The following is a 20,968-nucleotide window of genomic DNA, read 5'->3' on the forward strand; positions in this document are numbered from 1 at the left end:
AATGGCATTGCCTCCTCTCACTCAACCCGGCGTCAATGAGCCCTGTGCTGTCTTCATGGACCGCAAAAGCATCAGCAGCTTGCCTTGCCCCTGGGCAACAACTCGACAGGGTAGCGCCCTGCCGAGGATCGGGGCTAATGTTGCACCGAACCTGTTGCATTGGTATTTTTGCTTCTGCCTCAGATTTGCGCCGCAAATTGCGGACATTGCGCGCGCCTGCTTTGCATGCGATGCTCCGCAGTGGCTCGGCCCTAGGTATATGCTCGCAGTAAGCGAGTGTATTAACCATCGCACGTGTTTACGCCCTGAAGCGAAGCCGCTGGTGGTGGCCAACACCCTCCCAAAGAATAGGGCTTCTTTGCTGGAGTGCTGCACCAGCCTCCCCTTCGGCACCGCAGCTGCATCTCATGCCAGCGATCAGTCCCCAGTAACAGCGGCCTCCGTCCCCCAGGTTGTAGGTTAGTGCCTGGGGCAGCAACCCTCGGCCGCATTCCCGCCGCTCCCTAGGTCCTACTTGATTAGCAGGGTGACCCACGCTTAAGATGCGCCGCTGCTGGCCTAAGCGCCGAGCCCCTGCTGGCAGCGGCGGCGGCGGCGTGGCGCCGGCTTCCCGTCGGCCCGGAGCTGGCTGCGCTCCTCACGTCAACGGTTCAACAAACACGTTTGCTAGTACTTCAAATTTCAACCAACAGGAGGGCGCCCAATTTAAAGGCTGCTGAACTGTGGCCTCCCTTGTCGTTGTTTTGCAGCAGTTGATCCAGCCGGCAGGAGGCCCTATGCAGACCGGCGGTGACGATGCGGCAGCGCAAAATGGCGCGCCCCCCGGCGGTGCCTCCGTAGGCGGCAAGAGCCTGTCCCAGAAGCTGGGCGGCAGCCTCAGCTTTCTCAAGCGCACCAAGAGCACCGGCAGCTCACGGGCCGAAAAGCTGCGCAAGGACATCGACTTTACGGAGCACACCTGGCCCGAAGACAAGCTGTATGCGTACTACGGCGCGACACCCGAGGGCGGCCTCACAGGCGCGCAGGTGCTGCAGAACCGGCAGAAGTTCGGGTCCAATATGCTGACGCCGCCGGCCACCACCCCCTGGTGAGTGGGATGCGAGGCGTTGCCGGCCCTGCAAGTTGCTCCTGCGGGGTCGGCTGCTGGCCATCTCCTGATCCCACTTTGCACCCGCCTGCTGCGCTACCGTGACCCCCCCAGGTGGATCAAGTACCTGATGTGCTACGCGGATGTGTTCATGATCCTGCTGCTTGTGGGTGGCGTGCTGTGCTTTGTGGCCTTCTCCATCGACCAGAGCGACCTTACCAACCTGTACCTCGGAGTGGTGCTGTTCCTTGTGGTCTTCCTCTCGGGTGTGTATCAGCTGAGCTCAAACAACCTGGGAACAGCATGATGCGCCCTCCTTCGTCCAGCATCCGCCTGTCATGTATTGCTCACTGTTCTGCCTGACACGCTGCCTCTGCCTGACGCTGTGTTCCCCCGCCCGCTGTGCCCACACACAGCCACCTTTGGCTACTATCAAGAGGCCAAGGCGGCAGGGGTGATGGAAGGGTTCAAGAAGCTAGTGCCCAAAAAGTGCAAGGTGCTGCGCGATGGGCATGTGTCGATCCTGGACGCCCAGGAGCTGGTTCCAGGTGGGTTGCAGTGGTAGCAGGGTGAGGCAGGCAGCAGGTGGAACCATGCCAACCTGCCGCTGTGCGCAATCGAGGGTGGCCAGGCATCTTGCTCAGCGCCCTCCCTGGTTTGCTTGGCATTGACCGACCCTGCTTGTGAGCCTGCAGGCGATGTGGTGGAGATGAATGACGGCGACCAGGTGCCCGCCGACATTCGTGTGCTGTTTGCCAACGACCTGAAGGTGGACAATTCCTGCCTCACCGGCGAATCGGAGCCGGTGGAGAGGTATCCCGAGCTCGCACGCGACTCCAACGGCAAGCTCATCACGGTGCCCCTGGAGGCCGCCAACCTCTGCTTCTTCACCACAATCGTCACCAGCGGCTCCGGTCGCGGCATGGTCATCGGCACTGGTGACAGGTGCAGTGAAGCGCTGGAGGTAGTGGGGTTGGGACTCTCTACTTTGGTGCGGAAAGGTTCCACCCAATCGCATTGTACAGGGACATTTCACCCGGTTACACACCGACATGCACCATGTTGCAGGACTGTGATGGGCCAGATCGCAGGGCTGGCGGCGGAGAGCAGCGGTGAGAGCCAGACGCAGTTCCAGCGCGAGGTGGCCACGTTCATCAAGATCATCTCCGTCCTCGCCATCACCATCGGTGCGCCGCACTGTGCAGTGGCTCTGTTGCTGAGCCTGGAATCATAATGGGTACGGGGGATGAACACATGATAGAATGGTCGCCCTGCTCACATGCAGGCATCACCTTTGTCCTCATCGGCGTGTTTGTGGCCAAGGCCTCGGTGATTGAAATGATTGTGTTTGCCATCGGTGAGCTGGAGTCGGCTCCGCATGGCTCATGGCTGTTATCTTGTGGCAACATGTGTGGGTGTGTTGATGTTGCGCTGCCGCTTGCCACAGGTATCATCGTGGGAACTGTGCCGGAGGGCCTGCTCGTCACGCTCACCGTCTCGCTGTCGCTGTCGGCCAGGAACATGTATGCCAGAAATGTGCTGGTGAAGGTGCGCCAGACGTGTGATCGCAGTTCTGCAGCATGCTGCTCCTTTCCTTCTTCCTATGCACGCCCGCAACGGCCACTGCACTGCACTGAGCCGAGGTTCTGCGCGCTACCACGTGTTGCAGGGCATGCCATCGGTGGAGAACCTGGGCAGCACCACCGTGATTGCTTCTGACAAAACCGGCACCTTGACTCAGAACCGCATGACCGTCCAGCATGCCTGGTACAATGGCGTGTTGGTGTCTGTCCCTGCGGCCCGAAACAAGCCACAGCTCACGGCATGCATGCGTCCAGGCGTGCTCAAGGGCGCAGTCTACAACCCGCAGGTGAGCTCTTGGTGGGTTTGCATGGGAGCTGGCTTCGAGTTGTGTCAATGCTAGCAGTCATCGAGGACCTGCAGAGGCCACTTCCCTCACTGACTCGCTACATAATCCGCTATGGATTGCCTCTGGTGGCCCTGCAGGACCCCACCTGGCAGAAGCTGCAGATGGTTGCCACCCTGTGCAACAACTCCCGCTTTGTCGTGGTGGAGAAGGAGGAAGAGGGCAAAGAGACTAGGCCGCCACTGGACCTAGTGCGTTTCGTGGCTCTGTGTGGAGTCTAGGACTGCCAACGCGGGGCAGGTGAAGCTGCGCATTGGCAATGCGGGTCTGAGGCTAGATTGTTTGTGCACTGCTTGCAGGCCAAGGAGGTGCAGAACCCCGATTTCAACCTGCTGGGCCTCACCTGCACCGGCGACGCCTCGGGTAAGCTACAGCCGTGCTGCGGTGTGATGCCTGATAATGACCTCCCATCCATCTGCTGCTGCTGCCAGCACGCCTGTGACGCTGCACTTGCTGGCGGTGCAGAGAGCGGCCTCATCAAGTGCGTGGAGCTGCTGCGCTCTGTGGAGGAATACCACAAGGCCAACCCGAAGATCCATGAGATTAAGTTCAACTCCACCAACAAGTGGCAGGTGCGTAACTTTACCGGCAGCAAGTGGGGTTACTGGGCAGAACTGGAGTGCGGCCGGGTCTGAGCATCTCCTTGCTGGCGGTCGCTACTGCACCGCCGCCACTGCAGCTGACCATCCACCGCCCCGAGGACCCCACGGCGGAGCACCCCATCCTGACACTCAAGGGCGCACCGGAGCGCGTGCTGCGCATGTGCACCCACATCATGGTTGATGGCGAGAGCGTGCCCATGGATGCCAACTGGCAGGCCAAGTACAACGAGGCCTACGAGGCGCTGGGCGCCATGGGCGAGCGTGTGCTGGGCTTTGCCTACAGGGAGATGACCGATGTGGCGCTGGATTACCCCTTCACTAACAAGCCGGAGCCCAATTTCGAGTTCAAGGTGGGTAGATGCCGCAACCCCAACATGTTCAGAGGAGCGGCTGGCGTGCACCGTGTCCAGAGCCTTTTCCTGTGCCTGTGACTCCGCTGCACATTGCCCTCTCTCATCACACACATAGTCCCACCCTACACACTGTCCCCCCCGCAGAACCTGACCTTTGTGGGCCTGATGTCGCTGATCGACCCGCCGCGCGAGGGTGTGAAGGAGGCGGTGGAGAAGTGCAAGCGTGCCCGCATCAAGGTGTACATGGTTACCGGCGACCACCCCATCACCGCACAGGTATGCAGGCAGGCAGCTGTTGTTGGCACTACCCTCGGCACTCGGTTGTTCTAGGCAAGCAGTGGTCAGATGTGCAATGTTTGATTATGTGGTTGTTTGCGGGGTTGACTTGGTGCAGGCAATTGCCAAGCAGATTGGCATCATCGACGAGGACATGTATGCGGCCGGCAGAGCCATCGTGGTCAAGGGTGCGTCATGTGCTGGGGCGGGGCCGTGCTGGCATGCCAAACAATTAGTGATGCTGAGCAACACAAGGTGCAAAACAGTGTGTGTTGAACGGTGGTCTGGTGTGTCGCTGCCTGTTTGTTTGCAGGCGACGACATCCGCGACTGGATGGACATTGAGGACCCGGTGGCACGCCAGGTGAGACTGCCGCATTTCCTGCCACTCCCTGTGTGCAAGATCTTGGACCACCTCTAGGCTTTACTTTGTGCTGTTCCTGTCGCACTCGTTTCCCGCCCGTTTGCCAAACACTCTGGTTCCCCACTGGACTAGCTGCCTGGTCTCCTGCGCTGCAGGCCAAGTGGGACTGGGCGCTGGACCACGAGCAGATTGTCTTTGCTCGCGTGTCCCCTGCCCACAAGCTGCTCATCGTGGAGAACTGCCAGCGCAGGGGTGCGCGCCTGTTGCTGCTGACTTCGTCCTGGCCATCTGCTTTGGTTGATTTGAGTTATGGACAACTGTCATCCTGAATAGCAGGTGTGCAAAGGTTTTGTAGAGGGACATGCTGACCACCGCGCTGTTCCTTTCTTGACTTGCATGCAGGCGAGAACGTGGCGGTGACTGGCGATGGCGTGAATGATGCGCCGGCGCTGAAGAAGGCCAACACAGGTGTGGCAAGCTGCAAAAGGAAGGAGGATGGCAAGGAACACAGTTGCGCCTTGTGCTGGGATAATGTGCGGACGTGTGTTGTGCTCACCAGAAGGGGCGTTGGTGGCGGTCCATCCACGCAGGACTGGCCATGGGCATCTCGGGCAAAGATGTGTCCAAGGAGGCAGCTGACATGATCCTGATGGACGACAACTTTGCCTCCATCGTTGCTGGTGCGCCTGCTGCGTTACTGCGTGCTTGTGGTGGGTCACGGACCGCCTGGCAAGATGCAGTGATTACATTCAAATCGGTCTCCCCACTGAAAGGTTTGGCTCCACGCTGTGTGTAGGCATCGAGGAGGGGCGCGTGATTTTCGACAACCTGAAGAAATCCATTGCCTACACCCTAGCCTCCAAGTTCCCTGAGCAGGTGTGGGCATGCTGGCACCAACTGCCTCCCATCCTGTAAATTGCACATACCCTGGGCTTCCACATACGCAGCGGAGGGCACCTGCCCTTCAGCTCACCTTGTGAAAAGTCTCACCTTCCCTCCCGCCGCAGATCCCCTTCCTGCTCTACGTGGCCATCAACTTCCCGCTGGCCATCTCCACCATCCTGATCCTGACCATCGACCTGGGCTGCGACATGTTCCCCGCCATCTCCCTGGCCTGTGAGCTCCCCTCCGCTCGGTGCCCAGCTGGCGGTGCCCAGCGGCTTCCAAACAAACATGGTCCTCTGTTGTTCGTCCATTCTGCTTGCCCAATGTACCCACCCGCCCCCTTCCCCCCGCCTGCAGACGAGCCGAAGGAGGCTGACATCATGCAGCGGCCGCCACGCAACCCAGCTGTGGAGCGCCTGGTGTCGCGGCGCCTCATCTCCTTCTCCTACTTCCAAATCGGCATCATGCAGGTTGGTCTATTCATGAATCCGGCCTGCTAGCTGCCATCACCCAGCCAGCCGGTCTGCCATGGACGCTGGCGCTTGTTGCTGCCCTCCTCGGCACACGAAAGCTCGTCACACGAAAGCTGAACCTATGCCCTGGGCTGGCCTTGCGCTGCAGACCTGCGCTGGCTTCCTGGCCTTCATGGCGGTGCTCAACGACTACGGCTACAACTGGGACACGCTGCTGGGGCTGGGCATCAACTGGCCCAACTTCCCCATGATCTGCACCGTGGGCACCAACAGCTGGGGCATCAACAGCAAGACATGTGGCTTTGGTTGCGAGGAGCCGCCGGTGGGTGGCAATCGCTGTGTTGCTAAAAAATGGTGTGGCTCATGTGTCAGGCAAGCTGGGATCTTGATATGTTGAAAGCTGTGAAGAAGGCGGGCCTACTCAATGAACCCCATCCTGCCTCTGTTTGCAGGAGACGTTCAACGGGCAGACGACACTGTATGGGCAGGCCAAGGACCGCGGCGACGATTACCTCTTCTGCGAGACCGGCTGCCAAATCCCCTTCAACGGCACTGCCGACGCCTTTGTCGAGTTCTCCGAGTTTGGGTTCCGCGGTTTCCCCACCGGTGGGTCCCCTTGGCCAGATGGAACCACTGCACCCTATCTGCCAAGCCAGGCTGGATATATCTTTGCGCTGATGCTGGGGCTCTGACTGGAAATGCAAACCGCTGCCGCCTGCCTGGTGCAGGCAACCAGCTTTCAGACTCCATCCAGGCCGTGTGCGGCCGCACTTGCAGCTGGTGGCGCAGCCTGGGGACCAAAACGGACTTCTTGATTGAGCAGAACAACATCTTCCGGGCCCGCGTTGCGGCAGGTGGGTTCCAATCTGGCATTTTTGGCAGTCCATTCTTGCCACAGGCATTGATCGGCGCGTGCTGTGTGCCTACTGCCTTCAGGCGTGGTGGATGTGAACAATCCCTTTGGATACTCCCCGGATGCCCAGTATGCGCTCATCCTCAGCGCAGCGGAGAACACGCAATTTGAGCAGTACTGCAGCCAGGCCAACGGCGATCAATACGGCTTCCCTGGCCGTGGCCTCGTCAACTCGGATGTGGACAGGGCACCGCAGGGCGGATGGTGGTGGTGGAATGGCCTGCCCCAGTACTGGTGAGGCCGGAAAAGAACGAGCCTAGCTGCTGCTACTTTCTCTGTGCTTCCAGTCTACGCCAACCTTTTCACCCCCTACATGCAGGCCCAACCTGAACAACCAGCAGAACGTGCTGCTGATGGCGCAGTCGGCCTACTTTCTGGGAGTCGTGGTCGCGCGCTGGGCTGATCTGCTGGTGTGCAAGACCCGCAAGGAGTCCATCTTCAACCAGGTGGGTGTTCTGGCTTGGTGTGGAGTGCAGGGCATGGCAGGATCATTATTTTGATCCAGCTGCTGGTTCTGGACCCAGCGTTGCACTGTCTCCCCATCCCATCTGCAGGGCATGCGCAACAACGTTCTCAACTGGGCGCTGCTGTTCGAGACCTTCGTAGCCTCGGCCGTCGTCTACATTCCCCCGCTGAACACTGGTCAGTGGCAGTCTGCAGATATCTGGGTATACATGCACTGTTCCGTCGCAAGTAGCTGGCCATCGACTGCTGCCACCTTGGTCCCGGATTCTGAAATCCATCCTTGTCCCCTCCCGCATCGCTCCCCTCCCACCCCTTGCCTTTCAGTCTTCAACACGCGACCCCCACCCGTCATGTATGTGTGCTGCGGCCTGCCCTTCTTCTTTTGCATCTTCATCTACGACGAGCTGCGCAAGGTGGGCTGGGGCCAATGCGGTGGCCTGTGCAACCCATGCATGTTCGCCAAGCGTGGTCACTTTGATGGCTCTGGCCCTGCTGCCTCCCATGCAGCTGCGCATGCGCCAGAAGCCCAAGGGCTGGGTAGAGACCAACACATACTGGTAACCCGTCCGGGTGGCCCTGCGACGTTCCCCGGTCAAGGCGATGCCTGGGAGATTTCGCGGGACGGCCAGGTTGCCCATTATTCTTCACATCTGACATCTGATCTTTGAGGATGCCGAGTGGCCAAGCCTGCAACTTCCTTTGCTTCCAGGCTGGCTTCCTCTACACGCTCAACATGTTGTGTCTTCGGAACTCAGAATGCCATCCTTCGCTGTCCTGCATTTTCCTTTGATGGCCTTTCCCATTGTTTCCTGCTTGCTCTCTTGTGCTGAATGCTGGCCTGGGCCACTTTTGTAAGCAGCACACGGTTACTGCCACATGTAAATGACGAGGCACACCCTGAATCCGTGTTTTAAAACATTGAATGATTGAATCTATTGCAAATTGATCAGCACACACACAAGCTTGGCAGCGGATCATTCGCGCGCATGTCGGGCGCGGACAACCCGCCGGCCGGTGCCTTGCAGCAGCAGGATGGCCTGGCTGAACGACTGCGGGCAGCGCTGGGCGCCATCACTATTGAGGACGACTCGCAGCGGCCCAAGCAGAACTACGCTTTCTGGGGTACCCAGCCCGTGGCGCAGTTCAACGAGCAGCCCAGCACGTCGGTGAGGGCCTGCTGGAAGAGTGGGAGGGAGGGCGCTGGAGGTGATGGCCGCAGCGGCGCCGCCACTTGTGCACTGCTCTGCCACCCCAAGCTCCTGCCCTGCATTACAGGTCAGTGATGGGCCCATTGACAAGCCCAAGACTGTGGCGGATGTGCGCAAGGAGCCCTATGGCCTGCCGCAGAAGTGGGTGCCAAATGCAGAAGTGGGACTGCATGCAGGTGGTGCTGCCGCAGATGATGAGCCGTAGATGGCCTCGGTGTGCCCTCCCTCCCCGCAGCTTTGAGTGGGTGACCTGCAACATTGACAACGACGGCGAGCTCAAGGAGATTTACGAGCTGCTCAGCGCGCACTATGTGGAGGACGATGATAACATGTTCCGCTTTGCCTATTCCAGGGAGTTCCTGCACTGGGCGCTGCAGGTGGGGAGGGCACCCTATGTGTAGGGTGCGACGCGCCCTACAGTGCAGATGCTCGGGAAGCTGGGTGGGCAGACAATGCGCAGGACTGCGATGAATTCCGCAGCGTTGTCAGTTGTCTCCTTCTTGAAGTTGGCGCGTGGTGTTCATGTTGAGAGAGACCCTTCCTGCTTGCCCTTACAGCCGCCCGGATACAAGGCGTTGTGGCACTGCGGCGTGCGCGTGTCATCCACCGGCAAGCTTGTGGCCTTCATCTCCGGCATCCCTGCCACCGTGCGCGTCAATGCCACCAGCCTGAAGACCGTGGAGATCAACTTCCTGTGCGTTCACAAGAAGCTGCGGCACAAGCGCCTGGCACCTGTGCTGATTAAGGCGAGCACTGCCACGGTGCCGTGTCTGTGACTGGATTTGTTTTCCTGGCCCGTGCATGCTGCGGCTAGGGCCTGCATTTGCCTCTGCTGCAATGGGAGGGCTTGCTGCCAAAGTTTAGATCTGGGTTTGGAGCTGCTATTCCACTTCCATTGTATCGCCCTGGCTTGCCATCCCCCTGCGGCAGGAGATCACACGGCGAGTGAACCTGCACGACATCTGGCAGGCTGTCTACACCGCAGGCGTGCTGCTTCCCAAGCCAGTAGCAGAATGCCAGTACTGGCACCGCTCGCTTAACCCCAAAAAACTCATCAGCATAGGGTTTAGGTGCGGCTTGCGGCACAAATGGGTGTTGATGGCCATGCGTTGCCGTGAGGCTGTTGTCCTGCACCACCAGCCACCCTGTATGCACTGATTGGTTGCAGCCGCCTGGCGCCACGCATGACGATGGCGCGCACGCTCAAGCTGTACAAGTTGCCGAAGCAGCCACAGACGCCCGGGATGAGGCAGATGGAGGCACGGGATGTGCCACAGGCAAGTGCGGCAAATGCTATAGCGGGCTACAGCAACTGCTCACGATACATCTGCCACACAAACGCCACCTCTGCAAGTCAAGCAGTTCTATGATCAGCGAGCCCCCCGCCCGCATCCTGTCATGCGCAGGTAGCAACACTTCTGGCTGCATATTTGAAGGATTACGCCATTGCGCCGGTGCTAGATGAGGAAGAAGTGCGGCATTGGCTGTCCTACCAGGTTTGCTGCAGATGTGCACCTAATTCTTCACTGGACCATTTGGTTGTTTTGTGCTCACCTGCTACCATTGGTGCCCAGTATGCCCTCCCTCCTGCTGGTTCAGCGTGCCGTCTCCTGCGTCTTTTCCCGCCGCACAGCCTGACGTAGTGCACACGTACGTGGTTGAAGCACCAGATGGCCGTCTCACCGACCTGCTCAGTTTTTACACCCTGCCCAGCTCTGTTATTGGCAACGAGCAGTACGACAACCTCAAGGTGAGGTGGGATCCTGGCGCATATGCGTGGTGCTAATGCTGGTACACGCTGCGTCATGACTGCTGCTCTTTTTAAGTGGGACCACACTGCACAGCACCATCTACTCACCATTCACCAGGGCAATTCGGAATGTGTTCCACGACTTTCTGCTGCCCACCTGTATTGCAGGCGGCGTACATGTTTTACACGGTTCCAGCAGCCACGCCGCTGCCACAGCTGATGAACGACGCGCTGATCCTGGCACATGCCACGGGGCATGATGTGTTTAATGCACTTGACATCTTTGAGAATGAGAAAATCCTCAAGGGTAGGCCGATGCGATGGTGCCTGGTCGGTCCTTTGAATGCGGCAGACATTCGATCTCTTGGTCCCCTGCGCATTGCGCTTGACATCTACCCACTTCCTTCCGTGCCTTCCACAGAGCTCAAGTTTGGGATTGGCGATGGCAAGCTGCGTTATTACCTTTTTAACTGGCGTGTGGCACAGGAGATGCCGTCCAACAAAGTTGGCCTGATCATGCTGTAGGAGCCAGCAAGGAACTTGGCATGCCGGTAGCACTGATGCTTGACTGATCGTTCACTTCTAGTTCACTGCTGCAACAATCAGCCGCTTGCGTGCGTAACTTGACTCACACAATTGCCTCGTGTTGCCAGCGCTGGTGGATCCCCTTGCTCAGTCTCTGTGCTCCGCTGTTTTGGGCAAGCTTTGTGCTCTTATTTGATGGTGCCAGACCAATGCAATACACGCACATGGCTCAACTTGGTGCATCTAGCCAAGAAGAACAGGCGAAGCGAAGAACAGAACAGTAAGTGTTGTTACGATGCATCCTTGCCAAGAAGCTAATGGAGTTCACTGCGACTGCTACTGCACACGGCACTGCTTGGCACCCAGCACGCCACGCTTGGTTGATGCCACAATCGGCTTGAGCCACCTGCACAGATGGCTGTGCAGCTGGAAGCCGCTGCCAGGCAGCATGTTGTCCACCGAGGCTATCCGCACGCACAAGCTGTCTGCCAGAGTGCCCAGCACCTCCGAGTCGTCTGCCAGGCTGCCACCCCCGCTGCCGCCGCTGCTGCTGTTGGGCGCCTCGCGCACCACCGACACGCGTGTCTGGATCAGCACAGTGTCAACCTGGAATGAGCAATGGGGCCCAGGGACAGCAGTGGCATGGTGATCCAGCATGGCAAGTAAATGGCTGGCAATTGCGAGAAGGTTTAAAAAATGGTGTGGCAGCCACGGGAGGACTGTGCCTGCCACCTGGTTGAACAGCAGCTGACCACCCTCTTACATCCACTCACCGAGCCCTGCAGCGGCTGGTGGTCCACCCTATCCACCACCAGTACGATGTCGCCCAGCGCCGACACCTGGCGCATGAGACCATGGAAGTGCTTGGCGATGGTGTAGCGGCCCTTCAGCTTCTCCCCGCAGTAGCACAGTTGCTGCAGGCATGCCAATGTGTCAAAGCCAATGGCAAAGGTTAGAAGGCTCCCTCCTAGAGCAGCACAAGAACAAAACTCGCATGGCCAACAGCAGCAGTACCCCGCACCGCATCAGAGGCATAGTAGGCCGCTATGCTGTCGCTGTCCCGCCAGTTGTATGACAAGTTGTTGTAGAAGCGGCTGGTCAGCACTGCCACCGCATCTTCCAGTTTCTCCGCCGCGTCGTACATGCAGCTGCGCATGAACGTCCGCAGGTCTGCTGGCGGCTGCCTGCAACCCATAGTCCAGCGAACACACAGCCCAGTCAAACCAGTGTGCTTGCAGTTCGCCAGGTAATTGCAGGAAATGTGCTTCTGCAGCGCAAGAACGCATCGCCAACATGCTGCGGCATGCAGCAATTGCAACAGCAGCACCACCACGGGCGGTGGCCGCACCCTCGCTGTGTGATGAACGGATGCTGCATGAGCTGCTCCGCTGTGGGGCGCTGCCAGGGATCTTTCCGCATGCATTGTGCCACAAAATCGCGCAGCTCCGGTGAGCACTGGCCCGCCGGTGGCAGCGGGCAGTCCTCCTCCATTAGCTGTGTCAGGGTAAGAGGAGGCATGGAGGAAGCCAGGTTCGATGGGGGCAGCAGGCAAGCAAGGCAGTGCACAACCTCTCCATGCGGTGACGACCACGCATTGCCAGCAAAATGTGGTGCAGCAAAGCAGCTGCCTGCATTGCCTGCCAGCCACCGTGCAATCATCAAGCACTGCTGCCTTCCCGCCCGCCATCAACAGCGCATCCATCCAAGCCCTACGCAGCGCTCTGCCCCAGAATCAAACTCGCACCTGAATCATAAGTTGGATGGTTCCACCGCTGGCGTCATATGGATACTTGCCGGTGGCACACTCCAGCAGCGTCAGCCCTAGCGCCCAGATGTCGGCAGGAAAGGAGTAAGCCTCACCGTTGATGCGCTCCGGGCTCATATAGGTCACCGTGCCCAGAAACGTGTGACACTGAGGCAGGGAGGCATGCGCAGGTGCTGGTGGGTGTGTATCGGCAGAAGGCAATCGTGCGGCATTGAGACTGATGCACCAGGGAGGACGGGGCACATTCGCCCCTTGCCCCACCGCTTCAAGCCCCGCCACCACCACCCCTACCTGCGCAATGGTGTTGTCCATGAACGCGCTGATGCCGAAGTCGGACACCTTGGGCTGGCCGTCGGTGGACATGAGGATGTTGGCGGGCTTAATGTCGCGGTGCACCATGTGTCGTGAGTGCATGTAGGCAAGGGCGGGCAGGATGCGGGCGGTGATCCCCGCCAGCACGGGCTCCGGGATGCGCTGCACCCGCTGCACCACGTCCGCCAAGCTGCCGCCATCCATGTACTCCAGCACCACCGCAATCTGGCCGCGGTCGGCAGAGTGGTAGGCGCCAAAGAAGCGGATGAGGCCATCCATGACCGGGGCGTTGCACAGCGCCTTGATGTCGTTCATCAGCTGGTGGCGCTTGTCCCGTTCCAGCACGCTGATCTTCTTCACCGCCACGAAGCGAGACTCGCGTGGCAGAAAGGCCTTCTGCACCACGCCGCTGGCGCCGCTGCCCAGCGTGCGCACAATGCGCACGTCATGCTCTGAAATCTGCACGCATGGCGCTGCTGTCCAAAGTGGGCGGGGCACAGGCAGGGCATGCAGGGGCACCACAAGCATGCCAATGGTATAACAATGTGCATCCTACTGGGCAGCAGCACCTTTGTCTAACACCAAGTCGCACCTTGTATGACGTCTGCATCGCCGCGGCGCCCGTGGCTAACGGTGCAGTCATGTTGCGCGTCATGCCCAGAGGGTTGAACTCAAAGGCCTGGAAGGATTTGAACAGCTTCAGCGTGCCACTGGGCCCAATCTCGATGGAGGGTGCCTGCAGCGTCCGGCTGGCGTCGTCATCGACGCTCGCACCGCTGCCCCCGCCAGCGCCTCCTGGGCGGAAGCTCTGCACGCTGGCGTTGACATTGAGGAACAGCCTGGGAGGCATGAAGGCCGGCCCAATGACTGCTGTCAAGTTTGCTTGCCACGTCCCCAGTGAAAGTGTCCAACGGGAGTGCGGCGTCTGCCGCCTATCGCCGGCTGCGGGGCAAGAGGGGGAGGCGGGCACGGGCTGGGCGATGCGGAGCGCACCCTAGCATATAGTCACGTGGGCAAGACAAGAGCAGTTCACTCCAGCAGCGCCGCATACCTCTGCTGTCGCGAACTGTTGTTGGGCTCCCAACAAATCCGGCGCAGGCAGAGGTGCACCATGCGCAGACGCCGATGAGGGTTGCAACCAAACAGACGAGAGGCGCAGCCCAGCTTTCGCCGAAGTGCGTCGGCAGGACAGGTGTACCCCAACCAGCCTGTAGCCGCGCCAAACGGAGGAGAGCAGCTTATTTGATTTTGATGGGTCGAAACGACTATCAGCGAGGAGGAGGGGGCGGGGGTGGTAATTACCAGGCGCGCTTCCCAGGCTGAGGGTTTGGCTTGAGACCAAGGGTTTGGCTTGGCTTATGCTTTTCGGAGGCAGCAGCACGCCACCTGACACCGGGGTATGCACCGCCTGTGCGATGCAGGGTGGTGGCGGCGGCGGCGGTGGCGGTGGCGGGTGGGGCGGCAGTCAGCCCCGTCCTGGTGGAGGCGGCAACCGCAACTATGGAGGTGGCGGAGGCTATCAGCAAGGAAGAGGATACCAGGGGGCCGGCGGCGGCGGCTATCAGCAAGGCGGACGAGGCGCTGGCTATCAGCAAGGCGGCCGAGGCGCTGGCCGAGGCGGCAGGCGAGCATGCCAACCCAGCTGATTTGCTGGGTCTCTTGCTTGCTGGAAAGCAAGGGAGTGATAGGGTGCAAAGGCGCCTGTTTGCAGCTTGCCCCACGCTGCTCTCCCGCCGCTGCAATGGCCCGCCACATTGCTCGCCTGTTGCGTGCCGGTCGGCCCACAGGCAGCAGGAGACGTCATGGCGGGAGGTGGCGCGGGCCGACCTGCAGGATGAGCGGCCGCGTTGGGTGCTAACCTGCTATGCGCACGAGCGGGAGGCGCCCAACGATCTCGCAGGTGACATCAGCCCCGAAGAAGTTTGGTGGGCCAACATGCAGGCCGCACAGCACGGCCTGCCCGGCGCACAGCTGGCAGCAGAGTTCAAGGCGGCGGAGCAGGCACGGGCGCAGCTGTTCAACCAGCTGCTGCGCGCATCCAAGCCACCCAGCCTGGGCGGCCCAGACCTTGAGCCGCCCTCTGCCACCATCAGCGGGCTGCAGGATGCAGCGCCTGCAGTGGCCGTGCCCGGAGGCTTCAGCACAAGCGTCGGCGGGTTTGGCGGGCAGCCAGCAACGCAAGGCTTTGGTTCCCAGCCTGCAGGGCAGCCTGCTCAGCCAGTTGCTGCCTTTGGTCAGGCAGGATTTGGGCAGGCAGCACAACCAACAGGCGGCTTTGGTCAGCTAGTGCAGCCCGCTGCTGGCTTTGGGCACCAGCCGGCTTTGGCCGGCGGTGGGCAGCAGCAGCCAGCGGCAGCAGTGGCAGGTGGCGGCTTTGGCTTTGGCGGCGCCTTTGGTGCCGTGAACGCCAGCAAGCCGGTGTCTGGCCAGCACAAGCCCGCCACTGGCTTTGCCAGTACCCCATTCCGTCAGCCGGCTGGGCAGGCGGCATTTGGGAGCACGCCGTTTGGCCACCAGGCCCCCGCCGGCGCGCTTGCAGCCCCGGCAGGCAGCCCCTTTGGTGGCGGCAGCCGCGGCGGCACATTTGGGCAGCCGGCCCTGGCAGTGTCTCCCGGCATGGCAGCAGCCACGCCAGGCCAGGAGCAGACGGGCGTGGCGGCATCCTCGGCAGGAGCAGGAGCGGGAGAGATGGATTCCGTGCAGGCGGCGGCGTGGACCGCGGCCAACTTTGAAAAGGGGAATATCCCAGAACAAGCGCCGCCACCCATGTTTTGTCATTGATGTGTGTGTGTGTGTGCGCGCGCGCGCGCGAAAACACGGCCGGACTCCAGCGGCGGAAGGGTGGCGGCAGCCGCAGCGGCGGAAGGGTGGCGGCAGCCGCGGCGGCGGCAGGCAGGTTTCTCCTGGCGGGCTTGAGCCCATCTGCGCCGCTGGCCGAACCCAGATGGGCCCGGCGAACCTGCTGCCAAGATCGTTTCTTTTGTGGTTATTGCCCTGTGACATCATCAGGTCATACCCGCTGCTCCTTCCTGCAAATCACTCGTTGTGTTGGGCTCCAAAACATACTGTCAACGGGCCACACAGCCAGACAGACTTGCCAGAGGCCTCTCCTTGGTGCTGCGCCGCAATGGCTGCCCTTCAGCCGGAGGGCGCCGTGGACATGAACTGGCTGCCCGGAGACGCTGGGGGACTGGATCTAGACGGCCTACAGGTGCGCCGGGAAACCTGCGCGCAGGTTCCTGCCCCGGTTCGCCCTGCCGGGCCCTCTCCACCCCCTCCCTGCCCTCCCGGCCGCCGTTCCCGTGCAGAATTACTTCGGCCAGGCGCAACCCGGGGCGCTAAGCGACCCGCTCCTCATGCAAGCCCAAATCCCCTACCGCAACGCGATGCCTGGTGGCTTCCCTGCTCCGCCACCCTCGGCCAACCTGTTCAGCAGCATAGTCCTCCCGGACGGGCTGAACCAGATGGGCGGCGGCGGCGGCGGCGGCGGCGGCGGCGACGATTCTGGGGACAGCAGTGGCGGGGCGCACGCGGGGGGCGGCAAGAAGTCGGCGGAACAGCGGGCAGCAGCAGTGCAGGAGAAGAATCGGCGGGCACAGAAACGGTTCCGAGAGCGCCAGGTGGGTGGCTGCGACGGCGCCAGCTGGCAGTCGCGCACTCGTGCCAGCAGCTTGTGATCTTGCCATCAGGGACTGGGACTTGCCTGCATCGGTGTTTGATTGATTGGAATGGAATGTTCAACGGGAGCCCCCTGCCTGGCTGCACACCCTTGGCCCGTGCACAGCCCACTCTGGGCGCACACGTGTGTCCCACACGGCTTCCGCTTCCTGCCTGCAGAAAGCCAAGATGAAGGACATGGGGGAGCAGCTGGAGGACATGAGCTCGGAGCTGAGCAAGCTGCGGGTTGAGAATAACTCGCTCAAGAACCGCAACACCATCCTGGAGAAGGTGCTGGCGCTGCGCGACGAGCATATCCGCATGCTGCAGGATGAGCAGCAGGTACGCGCGGCTCGCACAATATCTGCCCTCCTGTGGCAGTTTAAACAATCAGTGTCGCGATGTGTTCCCATGGAGCGTGTTTGTTGGTGAACCTCATGCTGAGTGCATGTTGGCTGCAGCTGTTTGGTAGCAGCTGGGGAGTTGCTACGCTTGCTGATGTGCTCCCCCTGTGCCTTGCAACCTGGTGCAGGTGTTTGACCTGGGCAATCACTACCTGCAATCCAGCAACCAGAAGTTACTGACTGGTGGCGCGAGTGGCGCTGGGGCACTTACGCTGGGCACCACTGCCGGGCCGCTGACGACGTCGGAGATCAAGGCGGTCAAGGGCATGCCCTCGGATGTGGTCATTGGGCGGTGGAAGGAGACGGTGCGGGAGCTGGGGAACATTCTGGTACAGGTGCGAGCCAATCCGACGAATGTGGGGAGGCACCGCGGTGTGTGGATTGTTTGTTTGCGAGGGGCCAGCATGGGTTCGCATTTGAGCAGGCATTGCTGCGCGGCGTGCGCAGTTGAACCTACGTGCTCTGCCTCGCCTGTCACTTGGCCGCAGATTGAGGGCTGCCCCGACAGCAACGACACGCGGCACCAGGCAGCCATGAATGCGCTGTGCCAGGTGCTGGACTCGGCGGGACAGCTATGCATGCACACGGCGGTGCTGCACCCGACCAACATGCAGAAGCTGATCGCGGCTACGCTAGATGACGGGCGCAGCGGCGTGACAGCAGAGGATCGCACCCGCTGGGCTGCCGTCACGCAGAGCCTGCAGCTCAGGTGCGGCATGCAGCGCTTGTTTGACAGCGGGGTCGCAGAAAGTGCGCTGCAGTAGGCAGCCTTGTACTGAGGTTTACTCGGGCAGACTGGACAGCAGCGTCGCGGTGTCGTTCCATTTGGCACTGAGATCATCTTGTCCCTGTCGCCTCCTTCTCGTCCCGCCTCCCCCCACTGCAGCCACGACCAGCGCGCACAGATTGTGAGCCTGCGTGCCATCTTCCTGCGCCGCATGACCAAGGTGATGGAGGAGCGTCGCGGCATCCTGGCCAAGCTGCAGATGGTCAACATCCCCGACCGAATGATGGCGCTGCAAAGTGTGATCAGCGAGACGCTCAAGGTGCGCCCACGGCTGATGAGCTGCTTCGCTTTGCAGTTCAGCTGTTACTGCTGTTGATGGCCTTGTGTGCTGCCTGACTCGTTTGTTGATGATGCGCAGGTGAACGAGTGCACGTCAGAGCTGAAGGCCAACTTGCAGGAGGAGCATCTGGCAGGCATGGAGTTCATTGGCACCGTGTTCAAGACCATTCTGTCGCCGCTGCAGAAGGCACGCGCCATTGTGCAGTCCTACCCCTTCTACCCAGATGTGTATCAGGTGCGACGCTGCAGCTGGAGCTTGACAAAATCAGCGAGCAACATGCTGCCTGATGAATGAAGCGGCCTTTGCTCGAAGTCAGAGGCGGACGTTGGACCGACGCTGCATTTTGTGCTGCCCATTCCAACCGCAGATCGCCACCGTGCTGGCATTGGAAAAGGGCGGACCAGCAGCGCTGGAGAGCTTGGAGGCGGCCACGGCAGCAGCAGCCGGCAATCCAATCACCATTCCAACGGCATACAAACACTGAGCGCCCGGTTTGGCTCGCATTGTGGCTGCAGCATTGGTGTGGTGCCGTGTACGTAGACAAGACGCACTTTTCGGGAAGGCGTGCCCCCCATCATTGTGCGGCCCCCCCAGTACACACCCCTTCTTCCCACTCTCTCGGAGCCTCGAAGCAGCGTGTATTTTGAGCCAGCCTGATGAGTTGCCCACATCAAACCGGGAGCTGCATTGTCTCATCAATTTTCCAGCCCCCCCTCTCAACGAATCATGCCACACCCATGCATGCTACCCCACCAGCCGCGCTTACCCACCATTCTTTTGAAGCGGCGGTGGCTTTGGTTCCGCATTCTCTTTGTGGCGCGTGGTTCGTCTCTGAGCGCCCGCCCCATAAGGTCATCCCTCTCTCTTCTTTTCGGCCCCCAAAAACGCAGGCTACTCCCTGCACCGCTCAGCACTCCCCTCACTTACGTTCTGGATTAATTGGGTGCTTTGATCTCGTGCCCACTCATGCATACATGCCACGACAGCCATCAAACATCTGTGCACCTCGTTCTGCACCTCCCGGCCAGATGCAAGTACCTGTACAACATACGTGTAAGAACAGCTAATACAATTGAAGGGTAGGGATTGGCATTTGATGAAGGGGTCAGAACTGGAGCATCGCGGCGTCATCTGTCAAAGCTACCAGAGGGCGGAAAGGCCGGGGGTTGCCCTGCTGCCCGCCACGCCGCGTCCTGGTCCTCCAGCATCTTGCGCCGCTTGGCCAGGAACCTTTCTGCCACCTGGTGCATCGCATCGCGCCCGACCACCAGCAGGCGGTTGACCTGAGGTGGAGGCAAGGAATGGAGAAGGTTACAGAGAAGGTGCGGGACTGAAAGGTAGGCGGGGCGGACCTTGTCACACAGGTCAGCCAGCTCTACTGCGACTCACTATTTCCGGGTCAACCTCACATCGCGCCGCCTCAAACTCCTGGCGTGCACTCTCCCGCAGCACGTCCCGCCTGCAGCAGCCATGCCATGCACCGAGTGTAACGCATGGGCAGCTGCTGGCGCCGTTTACTGATTCCTGGTTACTGGCATCACTCAAGCCCACTGCGCACTTCGCACCAGAGGCGCCCCTTCTCATCAGGCCAGTCAAACAGGGCAGAAATGCGCCAGATTTCGCGGTACAGCGCTAGCGCCTCTCGTCGGGTGGTCAGCAGGCGGAAGGGCGACTCGTCCTCTCGCTTGCGCTGGGCGGTCTTGTCCTGCGACAGCGGCTGGCCAATGGCGTTCAGCCAGCGCGGTCCCTACCTCGCACAGCAGAGGCGCAGCAGGCGGCAGTGGCGGCAGGTGGCGGTGGCACACCAGGCTCTCCTCAATGAGCGCATCCACGTCTGCATCGCTGGCCCCGTACGTTATGCCGCTGCACAGAGGCCGAGCCTGGCGCAGGCCTCTGCTGCTGCTGGCAAGGCGACGCAGCGAGGTCAGCATGGCCATCACATGGCCCAAACGACAGGCAATTGAGAGAAGGATGAAAGTCACAGATGTTATCGCCAGAGCGCAGTGCACTGCGGACCGGCCCTGTACTGCTGAGTTCCTGAGTTGAAGCCCTCGGCCGCAGAATAGATCAAACCACAGCATTGCTGTGCACTTACGGCGTAGCACTTTGCCTCCTTTCTGTGTTTGCCCTTCGCCCCTAGGGTTCCACCTGCCCCTCCTCTTGCTCACCAAAGCCTCCTCTTGAAGATATCTGTGCATCTTGACTTCTGGCTCAATTGAATTTCCACATCGTGGAGCCGCCCTCCTTGCGGGCACACACCTCCATAGGGCAATTCTTCTGGGCCTGCACTCTGCTGGCGGCCTCACAGCATCGCTTCACCTTTTAGCGGCTATACGAATGCACGACAAGCGGCAGGGGCCAGGGTGTTTGATAGCCCGCCGCCCCCCGCCGCTGCCGCCGGCGCCGTGGGCGTTCAGCTGCTTGGATGAGCACGTGCTGCTGCACATTTTGCGGCACCTCCAACCAGCAGACCTGCAACCAGCGCACCTGGTGTCCCGGACGTGGCGGCAAGCTGTGCAGCTCAGCACTCAAGCCCTCAGCACTCGTTCCACACCCCAGAGCCTCGACCAGCGCCTTTGTTTGTTTCCCAATCTTTCATCGCTATCACTTCTCCGCATGGATCTCACAGATGTGACCCTGCAATGCATCACTCAGTCGCTCCCTCGCCTCACCGCGCTCCACCTCAGGTGCCGCCGTCTGCACTTGAGTTGATCAACCCGCCTGCCAGCTGTGCACCCACAGAACTTGCCTTCCATGATGTGCAGAGTGTGCAACCTCAAGGAGGGAGCCTCTCTCACTGGGCTGCATAGCCTCAAGCTTGCAGAGCTTTTTTTGGTCGAGGTCCTGGGCTCCACGCCGGAGGAGCTTGACAATGCCATCGCGGCACAGACAAACCTGCACAGGCTGCATGTGAGGGGCGGGTCGCCAGTTGACGC

The 20,968-nt window shown here is 60.6% G+C and overlaps 5 protein-coding genes across 5 annotated transcripts; 3 read left to right on the forward strand and 2 right to left on the reverse strand.

Moving 5' to 3' along the window:
- The first annotated feature begins 299 nt into the window (after nucleotides 1-299).
- CHLNCDRAFT_56139 (hypothetical protein) lies at nucleotides 300-8,235 on the forward strand. The gene is made up of 30 exons (XM_005847844.1): nucleotides 300-458; nucleotides 750-1,087; nucleotides 1,202-1,353; nucleotides 1,504-1,635; nucleotides 1,783-2,032; nucleotides 2,156-2,274; nucleotides 2,373-2,444; nucleotides 2,535-2,635; nucleotides 2,757-2,957; nucleotides 3,095-3,205; nucleotides 3,314-3,377; nucleotides 3,480-3,586; nucleotides 3,694-3,966; nucleotides 4,114-4,245; nucleotides 4,364-4,433; nucleotides 4,559-4,608; nucleotides 4,764-4,860; nucleotides 5,011-5,076; nucleotides 5,199-5,288; nucleotides 5,405-5,484; nucleotides 5,616-5,724; nucleotides 5,851-5,963; nucleotides 6,115-6,288; nucleotides 6,419-6,572; nucleotides 6,695-6,820; nucleotides 6,903-7,113; nucleotides 7,199-7,325; nucleotides 7,434-7,521; nucleotides 7,669-7,757; nucleotides 7,852-8,235. The coding sequence occupies exons 2-30, from the start codon at nucleotides 777-779 to the stop codon at nucleotides 7,903-7,905; spliced, it is 3,723 nt and encodes a 1,240-aa protein (XP_005847906.1). The 5' UTR covers nucleotides 300-458; nucleotides 750-776; the 3' UTR covers nucleotides 7,906-8,235.
- Nucleotides 8,236-8,330: 95 nt separating this feature from the next.
- On the forward strand, nucleotides 8,331-10,827 carry CHLNCDRAFT_48776 (hypothetical protein; the record flags this gene model as incomplete). The annotated part of the gene is made up of 10 exons (XM_005847845.1): nucleotides 8,331-8,510; nucleotides 8,620-8,693; nucleotides 8,788-8,929; nucleotides 9,110-9,313; nucleotides 9,483-9,622; nucleotides 9,721-9,820; nucleotides 9,959-10,048; nucleotides 10,186-10,302; nucleotides 10,471-10,609; nucleotides 10,724-10,827. 10 exons carry the CDS (start codon nucleotides 8,331-8,333, stop codon nucleotides 10,825-10,827), a joined length of 1,290 nt encoding a protein of 429 aa, XP_005847907.1.
- Nucleotides 10,828-11,794: 967 nt separating this feature from the next.
- On the reverse strand, nucleotides 11,795-13,432 carry CHLNCDRAFT_22641 (hypothetical protein; the record flags this gene model as incomplete). The annotated part of the gene is made up of 4 exons (XM_005848008.1): nucleotides 11,795-12,011; nucleotides 12,176-12,321; nucleotides 12,572-12,739; nucleotides 12,884-13,432. The coding sequence occupies 4 exons, from the start codon at nucleotides 13,430-13,432 to the stop codon at nucleotides 11,795-11,797; spliced, it is 1,080 nt and encodes a 359-aa protein (XP_005848070.1).
- A 2,599-nt stretch (nucleotides 13,433-16,031) lies between these two features.
- Nucleotides 16,032-18,516, forward strand: CHLNCDRAFT_145296 (hypothetical protein; the record flags this gene model as incomplete). Its single annotated transcript, XM_005847846.1, has 8 exons — nucleotides 16,032-16,115; nucleotides 16,213-16,524; nucleotides 16,742-16,903; nucleotides 17,094-17,300; nucleotides 17,454-17,674; nucleotides 17,852-18,011; nucleotides 18,111-18,266; nucleotides 18,400-18,516. 8 exons carry the CDS (start codon nucleotides 16,032-16,034, stop codon nucleotides 18,514-18,516), a joined length of 1,419 nt encoding a protein of 472 aa, XP_005847908.1.
- A 643-nt stretch (nucleotides 18,517-19,159) lies between these two features.
- Nucleotides 19,160-19,969, reverse strand: CHLNCDRAFT_145297 (hypothetical protein; the record flags this gene model as incomplete). The annotated part of the gene is made up of 4 exons (XM_005848009.1): nucleotides 19,160-19,315; nucleotides 19,422-19,491; nucleotides 19,598-19,737; nucleotides 19,838-19,969. The coding sequence occupies 4 exons, from the start codon at nucleotides 19,967-19,969 to the stop codon at nucleotides 19,160-19,162; spliced, it is 498 nt and encodes a 165-aa protein (XP_005848071.1).
- Nucleotides 19,970-20,968: the final 999 nt, after the last annotated feature.

This window comes from Chlorella variabilis (genome assembly GCF_000147415.1).
Source record: "Chlorella variabilis unplaced genomic scaffold CHLNCscaffold_9, whole genome shotgun sequence".
NCBI classification, from domain to species: domain Eukaryota; kingdom Viridiplantae; phylum Chlorophyta; class Trebouxiophyceae; order Chlorellales; family Chlorellaceae; genus Chlorella; species Chlorella variabilis.